Genomic DNA, 12,001 nt, shown 5'->3' on the forward strand with positions numbered 1-12,001 from the left:
AGTGCTCGGCGGCGGCTCCTGAACGGCATCATCGGCGCGCGTACGCCTCTTGCTCGCATGTGGAGTCCTCGTCTGCGACTTCTGGGCTATGCTGCTCAGTACGGCCACGCGACCCTGAAGCAGTCTTTTTCACCGTCGGCGATTTTCGCTTACGAGTGCCGTAAGCACGAGCCGTCTTGTACTTCAGCGGTCGCCGACCCATGGTCACCAGTAAACTTCCGAAACTACGCCCGCCCCGCAAGCGCTGATGAATGCGTCCAGCCGATATGTCCACCAGAGTAGCGTATCACATCACAAACCAGCTTCCGAAACTAAGCTCCTCACGCACTGACAGCAAGCCGATATGTACAGAGGCGCGTATCACAACACAAGTCAGCTACGTTCCGCAAGTACTGGCGATCCTGGTGAGCCGAGATGCGAGGAGGCGCTTATCACTTGTGGAGTCCGCTTCCGAAACTACGCTCCGTACGTGCTCACGAACAATGCGAGGCGAAAGTCAGACGTGCGAGTCACGGGCGATATCAGATGTAAGCTTCTGAAACTACACACCGCACGTACAGACGAACATCGCGCGCCGAGAAGCGCGGCCTGCGCGCGGCGACGCGGTAGCAGAAGACGCGCACCGCCAACGAGGCCAATGGCGAAGCTCCAATTGGCCACGTGACGGGCGTGGCCAATCGGAGGCCTCGAAACGGCCTTGAAACATTTGCTTTTTGTGCGCTTGCTTCTGAATGGAGAAGGTGGCTGGCGCGGCAAATTTAAAGACGGAGAAATGCGCTTTCCAACAAGGGCAAAATGGCGGCGCTCGGTTGAGCCGTTGCGGAGATATCGTGGCTTGAAAAACGACGTTTTTTCGCGATTTCCACGGAATTTTTTCGCCACGTTGGCTGCTACAAAAAATTTTTTGAGCACTTCTACGCGGTTTTCAGCGTTCATACTTCGGAATCAGATAAAGAAAGAGTTATAGAAACGGAATATGTGCTTTTCGAAAAATCGATTTTTTGGTCATTTTTCGCGATACGAAAGCCGCGTCCCCCCTTAAGTGGTTTGACAAACTGCACTTACACTGTCTACAAAAAGAAAAGAAAGCCGCGAATGAAAAGAAAGAAAAAATAAGTTTTTCCTGGTACCAGAGAGCTCACCCATGAAGGAAAAAAGGATTGCCAGGATCAAGATGATGCCCAACAGGTCACGGAAGATGTTGAACACTCGGAGCTTGGTGCTTGTGCGGGCCTTGGGGTCGCACGCCACATAGCCCTCAGCAAAGGCAACCTGCACACAGTCCACTTAATCGCAATCTCCTCTCCTCCATTTTGGGGCTTCAATGAACCCTACACCAGCTGCTGAACTAACAGTATGAGCATACGCAGGCTACTGATTTAGGATATGATCATGTACAACCACAGTAAGCAAAATTAATAATACATAAATTTCAAAAGTTGGCTTTTTCACAATTTATTATTTTTTTCTTCAACCATGCAATTGCAAGGTAAAATGCGAAAACGTTAAAACGACATGAATAAGGTACCCACCCTAAGTCTCTGTTGCTCCTCCTGGGTCAGGTTTTCATCGGACAGAAGCGTCTTCAGACGCTCATTGTGCTCAGTTTCCGAGTGAACTTTCTGCTTGTCCTGCCAACAATGAAACAGGCTGGCAGTAGAGTGAAATATCACAGATCTAGGAAAATGCTCATACCATCTGATTTGTACCATTCATAAGTGCCAAAGTGAAGGTAGAATATTTTGTTCACTTATGATGGTTGCTTCCAGCTAAAGAAGTCCTTGATGGTTTATGGACCTTTATTAAGGCGAAAGCCTTAAGTGGCTCATGGGTTAAAAAATCCGCTATCCAACGTTATCGAAAAATTGACCATCTGGCGTTTTGGCACCAAAATTCAATGGCACCAAAAGTGATGGTGCCACCATTGATGGTCTAATACACAACCTTTGTAGTTAAGATAGACTTAATTAAGGCACTCTAACCCACAACCTTTGGTCAAACCCTCAACCTTTGGTGTTTTTGGCGTTACGGCACCAAAATTCAATGGCACAAAGTTAATGGTTCCACCATTGATGGTTGAACCCACGACCATTGGTGGGACTCGAACCCACGACCTTTGGTGTGAATTAAGGCAGTTAATTAAGGCACTCGAACCCACAATGCTTGGTGGGAGTCAAACCCTCGACCTTTGGTGAGAGTGGAACCCACCACCTTAGCTGTTAAGGAAAATTGATTAAGGCACATTTAATAGAGTTAATTAAGGCACTCGAATCTGTGACATTTGGTGTTAATTAGGGCAAAGTTAATTAGGACACAGTCAATAAAGGTAAAGTTAATTGAGCCCACAACCTTTGGTGGGAGAAAAGTAACAGGAAGTAACGCATTGGAATGAGAATGTCAAGTAATTTAATGTCTCGTGTGCACACAGGCTTTTGCCTTCATCCGCTTTAGAGTACGCTAAGGTGACTGTCAACGTTTCCCTAATTATCGTACCAGCGCCCTTCTGGAATACATAAATTTTTGCGTTAATTTATTTCCCTATGCTTCCAGCCCTCAGTGCCCAGCACACAATGTCAAAGGCAATTCTGGTGTTGGTAATCGGTGAAGCTTGCTCATAGCACACGTGGGTGCTTTTGTTGTCACTGTCAGGTTGAGAAATTCACATCAACCACCACCACAGACCTTGCCGAAATGGAATGCACTGTGCCTAATACATTCTGGCCAAGAAATTTTTCAGAATTCACATCCTCCCAAACCTGATACACTCGTACCTCGTTATAACGAAACGGGATATAACGAAATAATGGATATAACGAAGTAAATGAAATTCCCCTTGAAATCCTCATAGAGAGCCATGTATTTAAAGCCTCGTTTTAATGATCTGAAATTGTCCTGCCAATGGATATAACGAGCTAGATTTGTCTCCCCAAAAAATGTCACAGTTTCGCCCTAAGGGCGAAGCAATGAATGTGATAGCACCACAGCAATGTCATACGAAGTAAGGTGAGCGGCTTTGGTACCAATATGAATTGTAGTAAACATGAGCTTAGTAAGTAAGCAGGTGTGCTGCGGCGTAAGTAGACCGACATGAAGAGACACTCGATGACCACGACAAGGCGCGTGTGAAACGGTGGTGTTGATGAGAAGCGCTTCCCGTGAGCAGCGTGTGTGGGTGCGAAGGGATACTATATACACACCTGTAGCTGCCGATCCGGGCAGCATTGAATGTGTAGCGGGCGCTGCAAAATGAGCACGTGAGATAGGCTCGACTATTACTAACTGAATTAACAAGCGTGGTGTCAGCGCGCACAAGCAAACATGAATAGATCTCGCTGAATGACCGCAGACGACTGTCAAAACGCTGGCAGCAAGCGCAGCCGCCGCAGCGGGCGAAGGTTCGTGCGGTCTATCGCTTCAAAGAAGAGAGAGAGAGAGAAAAACATTTATTTAGTCGATCGAGAGCGTTGATCTTGAGGACGAGTGGGTGGTGTCCTCATTCCAGGATCCCACTGGCCATGGCTGCTCGACGTACTTGCTGGACGAGAGCTTCTTGTCTCGCCAGGGTATCGCCGGTCAGCTGTACCTCCCACCGCTCAAATGACGTGTTAGGCGTCTTTAAATGTTCAAGTTTGCCCCCGCACCTCCACGAGATGTGAAAGAGCGTAGGGCGTGTCGCCACAGGTGGGTAACGTACGAGCATGGTTGTTGGCAGAGTAAAAGCTGCGCCCCCCCGCGCTGCCTTCCTGCTTTCTTGCTTTCGCGTGGGAGATTGAGTGGCAATTTCCCCTTGCGCCCGGTTGCAAGATACGCCTTTGGTGCCGGAGCACAGCGTCACCCCACCTCCCTCCCTCCCATACCCCAACGGCCTTTCGCACGACGGTCGCGTTTGCTTTCCGCCGTGCGTTCGCTCTCCGTGATAGCGCGCGTCCCCCGCACAATTTCGCCCGCGCATACGGCACGCGGCAACGATTTTATCGCCCTTGGACTTTACACAGAACCTCACGGCGACGGCAGAAATCCGGTTGAAGTGTCCATATAATTGCTATCGCAATAAAATACCCAACCGTTGCGTGCTGAGTGCAACATTTTCCACGGGGTTCAGCATGCCGCGGCAGTTCAAAGCTCCTGCGTCCGTGCGTCGAATACGTCATCGAGCAACACTGGTCTTTCTCGCCGCCATGCATAGCTGCGCACCTGCATACAAGCAGCAGCTCATTATCACACTTCTCCACTGACCTCACTCTCTAGCGTGAAACGCGCCTGGCTGTGCGAGACGAGCGGCGGTGTGAAAGATTAGTGCATTCACTTCTACTGCGCGGCTCACTGCTTAGCTGGACGTGCCCTTCGAGATCTCCCCGGCACAATCTCGGGGGTCACGTGCAAGCTTGCGCGAGTCGTGTGGTGGTGCAAAAGAGTACAGCATTCACTTCTCTCTTTCTCTACGGCACACTGCGCAGGCAGCCGCAGCTAGGCCTAGCCTCGGAGATCTCCCCAGCGAAATATCAGGGGCCCAGGCTGTCCATTCACTTCTCCCTGTGGCACACCACCCGCCGTGCGGGCTGGCAGCTGAACGTGGCCTCCGAGGTCACCTTGGCATCAGTGCAATCGTGGAGGCCACGAGCTGGCCGAGCCACGCCGGTGGGGCGAAGTTTGCTTTCCTCGTTAATCACACAGCGCAGAGCTGTGCTGTGTGCCACTACTGCCGCAAACTGAATTAAAAAACCGTCAACCCGTCATACCCAATGCCTGTCATGGAGGACGCAATCGACGACGTTATACGAGAAAGAATCGGTCTACTTCACCGTTTTGAACATAAAGACAGCCTTTCTCACAATACGGATGAGGCCGGAGGATATTCACAAGACCCCGTTCGTCACTCCAAACGGGAAATACTTTTGAATGACTTTCGGCTTCTGCAAGGCTCCTCAAATGATGCAAAAAGTCATGCATCGCAGGTTTGACGGGCTACCTAAGACATCCACGCATATGGACGATGTTGGACAGGGAGCAGCTACACTGACAGAAGCTCTCAATTTTCTCAACTTAGAAGAGTTGTCATCAACGGCTTGAAAATGGACCTTCGCAAATGCCAATTCATTCAAGAGAGAGAGAGAGAGAAGAACTTTATTTATTTCCGGCAGATTGCTGGGATGGGTTCCCACCTAGGATCATTCAAGACAAAATCTTTTTTTCTCGGCTACGTGAGCTCCGCCGAGAAGCGAACGCTCGACGATGCCAGAGTCGCCGCTTTCGACAAATTCGAGCCTCACCGCAACGCAAGAAAGCTGTACTCCTTCCTGCAGTTCCTGCCAGAGTTCTCAAAAGTTACGTATCCGCTACAACAGCTTCTGGTGAAGGACGTTCCTTTCGTGTGGACGGAGGCCCATCAAGACATTGTCAATGCCATAAAACACACGTTGAAAAACCCGCCGCTTTTGCTGAGCTTTCGCCATGACTGTCCGACGTACTTGCACGTCGACACCTCACAAACTGGACTTGGGGCAGTGCTCTCGCAGGCGCAAGACGAAAAGGAACGAATCATAGAGCACGCGAGCCAATCACTGAACAAACACGATTGTGGCCTGCACTCCAACATGCTCAAATGCATGGCTCTCCACTGGGCGGTCATCGATAAGTTCTGTCTACCTGAGAAGGCACCCGCACTTCACGGTGTACACGGACAACTACAGCTTGTCGTATCTCGTCCAGAAAGGGACTAGCAACCGCCGGTTTGCAAGGTGGACTCTCAACTTAGCAGAGTACTCCTTCGACGTCAAGCACAAGCATGGCCGCCAGAACACCGCGGCAGATGCGTTATCAAGACAGTCGGAGGACGCAGAGCCAAAAAAACGGAGCATTTTGACCCGGGACCTCTCTTGCTATGCAGTAATCGTCAGCAAACACACTCGCCTACGCAAATTTCAGGAGAAAGACACGGAATGGCAAAAAATTCCGGAACGACGCTCGCAGCGAGAGCTCCAACTACGAAATCAATAACGGCATACTAACGAGAAGATTTGTTGAAGGATTCACCGAAGAGTGGTCGTCCCCGCTACCCCCCGAAGCTGCCAGGAGAACTCAACATTGCATCAGCCGAGCAAGACATTGACGAGTCTCAAAGGTTGCACGAATTGGCGAAGGGTCTTGGAAGACACAAGAGAAAAGCTCCTGCAAAGCCAACACGAAGCAACGGTCCGCTATGATGAGAGGCGGCGGACGCCGAGCTTCCAACCAGGGGGTCTCGCCTTACTCGAACTAGACGCTCGCGGCGCATTGGACGCTCACTACGAAGGCCTGCGGCGATCGCCTGAGTTCCCCATGTGCCCGGCAAGGTGAACGACAAAACCGTCAACGTAGAGCAACTCAGACAATATAAGCAACCTGCCTTAGACACTGCGGAGTTGTCGCCACGCCATGACGACACGTGCGCCTGAGGGCAGGCGCAATTTTCAGGGGAGCCGTGTCAGCAGCATTTGAGACATATTACCCCGCGTCATCTCAAACGCTGCTGAAACGAAGGCACCACATCCTGCTGCCCATCCTGCTTCTCTCCCCTCCTTGCACGAGGATTCGCCACCTGTTGTGCCAGCCACCGAGACGCCGCATTTCGAAGCCCCTCCTCTCCTACCGGAACACTTCACGAGGGGCTCAAGCAGCACAGACGCTAGACGAGAACAGAGACTCGAAAGAGAAAGACGTGTGGCAAACAGCATCATGCCTATGTAGATTGCTTGACACACTTCACCTTTCTAGAGTGGCAACTGAGCTGTGAAGGACACTGCAACAGGTTGCTTCACTCTTCAACCAGCTGAAACTGATGCCGTCATATGTACTAAGCTGCATAAACATGGACATTTTTGTAAGAAGCAAGGTGACCAGTACCACTTATTACTCACTGGGGCTTGATGTCCGAAAGCTGCACAATAGGCTGAGTTAATTTTGATTACCTGGGGTTCTTTAACACTTTCAAGCCATCGATAGCATGTTATCGATGGTTACAAAATCAAATTTTCGCACTCTCGGAGTGCTTCTGAACAGCTAACACCATCTAATGGGTTAAAGAGAAACTATTTTATCAGTTTTGCTTTTGTGTTTCTCTTTTCTACCCCACAGGGATTTTTAAAGCGCCTTTGTAGTCGGGGAGACGAGCGCTCGTAGTTTTGAAGATAGTGTCAATGCCACATGCCGCTGCTGCACGGAAACAGTGAATTTCAATGGATTCCGGTGCATCTGGGCTCGAATTTCTGGATTATCATAGCAGCAAAGACTTGGAAGACGACTTTGATTTGTCAGACTTTGGTACGAAAAGCAAAAGTGCGTCAAACTGCCCCAGAACGTCAACAGGCATCCACTGATGATTTTCCCTTTCTTCTTGCACAGTTTCATCGCTGCCGCGCATTGATCGAATTACTATATCCGGTGTGTTCTAAAGGTCACAGTTCCTATCTGTAGGGTGTAAACGTCGTTCGGGCAGGACCAAACAATGCAATTAACAGCCAGAAGAAATGCCGAGATTGAAGTTTTGTGCATGAAGACGGCCGGGAGTGGACCTTGGCATCGTGCTCCAGAGTGCCGCGCAGCGGTTCGTATGGGTGCGGCAGTTGACTAGAGCTAATGTTTTCCTATGTTTCTAAAGCAATTTTGTACATACAGAGCTTATATTTGCAGGATTATTGCATATGGCCCTGGAGTTCAAAATGTACATTTCTTATTTTTATGTTTATTTCTTGCGAAGCAGCATTGATGTTTTTGTCTAACTTTTACACACTTGTTACAATCTTTTGTTTTGATAATTTCTTGAACTATTTTTCATCAATATGTTGTTTGAAATTAATACCGTTGGAAAGCTAATTTCTTCCTCTACAATTTGATACTATACACTTTAACATCAAGCATTTCGCATGGCAGAAAAAAAATATATTTCCTAGACCACCTGAAAACTACCGATATTCCTACGGTCACGAAAGTGTTAACATGCGCTTAAATCTATTGCTATGCAGCTTCTTGAGCAAGAAATCAAACCAGGATGTCATGCTCAGCAGCAGAACATCCACCTTATGCTCAAAGTGAATTTTGTGATTTTTGCCAAGGCAATTTCTTTTATCTTAATATAGTACTTTGATACATACTTTTGCCTTGGTGAGCCATTGACTTTTTGTATTTGTATGTATTTGTATTTCAAATTTTATTAGAAATTAAAAAACTAATACTACTGCAAAAGTTTGTACTGCCCTGCTTTAGTTCAAAGGAAAATTGGAACTGTTGGTGATGACCTCTTCTTGACCGTTCTTGTTTCTTTTTTTTTTTTTCTTTTCTGTATGCTTTTAAAAAGTTCACCCATCTCTGAGATGTGTGTGTGTAAATATAACCACCAAAGTGCACTTAAAGGGCCCCTCACCAGGTCACATAGCAAATTTTGGTTGTACGCTGGAAGTTGTTACGTGCCCTCTAAGGAGTGTTCTACCGCAATAATTCTTCAAATTAGTTCATTAATAGCAGATATAGAAATATTTGAAGTGTCGCGAACCCATGATTTCAGGAGGCGAGCTTCACCGTCAGCATAGAACCTCTCGCCACTTGCCCCTCGCCTAGCCTCCGCAAGCAAAGTTCCTTCCCCGCGTTCTCTTATACTGGAGCTGGGGGATCGCGTGACAAATATGTCACGAGCCCCGCCGTTCTTTATTTATTTGTTTTTCCTGCGCATCTTTCTGAGTGGTGCACTTCCGGTGACAGTCTCACGCACAAGCTGTTGAGTTTGTCTTGTTTTGCGCGCTCTGCACGAGAACACCTGATTAGCGGTATAAGTTAGTGCCACAATCACGAGCACTGCGGCAGATGCAAGCGGATCAAAGAACACAATCTTGCACTGGAAGCTGGTACTAAAGTGCAGATACTAGTTTAGTTTTCTTGTGCCCCACTGTACAATGTGGGAACAAGCAGACAAAACGGAAGCACGTCCCTCTCACTACAGCAGGGAGTAAAAAAAAGACTTGCAGACATTCAGTTCATAGGTATTACATGATTTCTTTAATGTTTAAATAATCTACTGAAGCAACAGATCAAACAAATAACTGATGTTATAATTTTCCAAGTCATGTGTCACAGTGAGTGAGTCACAGCAACGTAGGCGCACTTGTGTCCGGCTGGTAGCGCGGCGCGCCCACAAGGAGAAGGGTGCATGGCATTTGGTTTGCAAATTCAAGTCTTTTCGTGGCGCCTAACGGTGTAATACTTTGCAGACACAATCATTTGCGCGCATTGTATGCACTGCACTTGTCAACTCAATATGGCCACAGTAGGTGAGGGGCCCTTTAATTTCAAACGACCCACATCTCCAAATGAATTTCTTGGATGAAAGTTTAAACTTGTTCTGGGCTACTTTTCGCACAAGGTGTGTGTGGTCTTCTTAAATGGCTCTTGCTGGCCTGCATTCACCTGGTCACTTTGGCAGACAGTTTTACTCACGCTAGGCCACTGCAGAGGCCTCACACTGAAGGAGGACATTTCAACCATGTCATGCGTACCTTGTCCTTTCTTGTTCTGAGGGCCAAAAACCGCTCATTCAAGTCGGGAGCCTTCATCACAAGGGCTGAATGGGTATCCCCTGCTTGTCTACTCCTCGTCTTGAACCCTCGAATTTGGTAAGGTGTGTACACTGCGAGACAGAAAGAAAGCAGGTAACAAATAAGGGGGCTGTATCAAAAAGAAGCCTTATTGTCTTCTGTTTGCCATAAAAATAGAAACAATGGGATTCACACATCACCATGTTTTATCACTACAGTAGGCTCTCGATAATTCAAACTCGAGGAGACTACAGCATTTCGTTTGAATTATCAGAAATTTGAATTATCAAAAGTAGTCATAAATATGACTCGGGGCAATATGCCAACTTGTGTTGTAATGAAACGTTCACAATATTCAATAATACATTCGAACCCATCTACAACGAACTCGATAGTTCCGCGAAAAGTCGTTATATCAGTAGTTCGTTATATATGGAGTCGCCCTTACAAGTAAAATTGTTACAATTCTGCAGTAAAAAGTTACAATTCTGCAGCACTTTGGTCTGAGAACCAGATTTTCAGTGTCAGTTTTGTTCGAGGTGCGTTCACGCACCTAGCTGCAAACTTCCATTAGAAACGTCCATCAAAACAACGAAGTGCGGTGTTGTGCAGCTCTTTAAAAACGGCGCTCAGTTCCGATCACCTGTTATTTCAAAACTGCAAGTGCTGCCGAGATTTTTTATTCGAGCTTGTTAGATATTTTGCGACCAGCGGGACATGACTGTATCCTGCACACGAGGGCAAAGCGTTCTAGTTGGCTGGAAGCATAAATTTCGGAAACTACTGTGGCATGCCGCCATTCTGCGAAGGTCTCGGACATCATGGTCTCGGCATTACGACCGCATCAGCCACACCACACAAGAGCCGTAAAATTACGTTATTTATGTCTCTTCCGGTGAAAAAAAAAAAAACACGGTGTTCGTAAGGTAAAACGTCACCGCGAACCGCTATCAGAAATCGCACACGTGTAAACAAAGCACCACCGAGCCATGATCTTCTGATAACTGCGTAGTAACCCTTTACGACATTGCGTGACGGCAGCACATAGTGCAGCGTTCTTGTTGACTCGGGCCACGCCGACAGGAATGCTTGAGTGGCTGTTGTTCCAATAGTGGAAATATAGATGGTAGTTCCAAATCGTTGAAAAAGGCGTAATGCACATTGTGTGGCACGGACAATTGTTCAAAAACAACAGTGACGCCGTCGTGGTCACAGCCCGCGGCAGCGCACGCCGCACGCCATGCTGTTTATGCTGTACCTGGCACGCCTCCATCCTGGTGACGTGCCACATTCGGTTTGCATTGTTCCGAAGCTTGTTCTTCGCTTTCATCATGGTCATCAGCGTGCTCTTCGATATCCGATATTTCAGTGCTACTGAAGTCTTCACTCCAGCATCAACTTCTATTGCAGCCAATTTCTCCATTACGAACAGAGTTCGATACTTCCATCGAGGCGGCATGATGAGAACGGCAGTGCAGCCGGTGATGGAACAATAAAACGCGTTGGCGTGCGGAGTTGGCCGAGGGTCAAGCACGTCATTTTTATTACATGCCGCGCCTGCCGTCTCAGTCACCTTAGTTTTGTATTGTTTTTTTTTCTTTCCTCTCAACACGCGATTGTTGGTGCGCACGGCTTGGCCGCTTTGACACGTGTAGGCAGGCAATCGGCTTTACTTGCGACCTGTTAGGGATATAATAATGCAAATGTTCAGTTAGAAGCGACAAAAGCAGCAGATATTTTCCAGCACGTACAAGCGAAAAGTATGAATTAACCGAATTAACGCAATGGCACAGTTTGAATTAAGTGGCTTTAAAATACATTAAAATCATAGCAGGCCAACCAAAAATTTTTAATTTGTTTGAATTAACCGAATGTTTGAATTATGAGAGTTTGAATTATCGCGAGTCTACTGTATTCGGGAGCACTGCCGCTGATAAAAAAAGAGGTGTGGCCTGCCGCGTCGGGCACACTGCAATGGGAGCGAACGTGACAGCCGTAGTTGCATTGTCGGCTTCCATGCGCAACGGTGTTCCAAGCGCTCTCCTGGCGCAATTTCTATGCCGATGCCAGACAACAGCCCCCGACATGTGGTGCCTTGGCGGATCACACTGTTTTCGATCCAAACACCAGGCTGCACCTTTTCTTTATCCAGTGGCGGTGTCAGGAGACAGCACTCTATATAATATGTGAAATTATTTTGTTGAGAAGAAAAAAACTAGCATAACTGAAGAATGGCATAGTAGGCAGTAGACTCTTGTAACCCCTGCTAACAAACTGTGCTTTAAAGGAAAGCAAAAAAATATAATGTCAAGCAGATCAGCAGCAGTTGTAGGCAGCTTTAAATGACATGTAGTCAATAAGCGAGAATGCAGTCAGGGACAACACTGTGGGTCAGTCACTTTGCAATTATTGCTTCCAGTGTATGTAGACTGGCCAAG

At 47.6% G+C, this 12,001-nt stretch overlaps 1 protein-coding gene across 6 annotated transcripts in view; it reads right to left on the minus strand.

Moving 5' to 3' along the window:
• LOC119456525 (ATP-dependent zinc metalloprotease YME1L-like) overlaps positions 1-12,001 on the minus strand; it is a 98,806-nt gene that overhangs the window by 60,160 nt on the left and 26,645 nt on the right. For 5 of the 6 annotated variants that reach the window (XR_007467609.1, XM_037718350.2, XM_037718353.2 and 2 more), the window contains 3 exons: positions 9,525-9,655; positions 1,533-1,631; positions 1,131-1,272 (listed from right to left, as the gene is read on the minus strand). Coding sequence is in view for 5 of the 6 variants with exons in the window: in XM_037718350.2 (XP_037574278.1) it covers positions 1,131-1,272; positions 1,533-1,631; positions 9,525-9,655 (372 nt within the window). In the remaining variant the exon portion in view is untranslated. The remainder of the gene's footprint in view (positions 1-1,130; positions 1,273-1,532; positions 1,632-9,524; positions 9,656-12,001) is intronic. The other variant, XM_049669938.1, reaches the window with a different exon arrangement.

Source organism: Dermacentor silvarum, chromosome 6, assembly GCF_013339745.2.
Source record: "Dermacentor silvarum isolate Dsil-2018 chromosome 6, BIME_Dsil_1.4, whole genome shotgun sequence".
Classification (NCBI taxonomy): Eukaryota; Metazoa; Arthropoda; class Arachnida; order Ixodida; family Ixodidae; genus Dermacentor; species Dermacentor silvarum.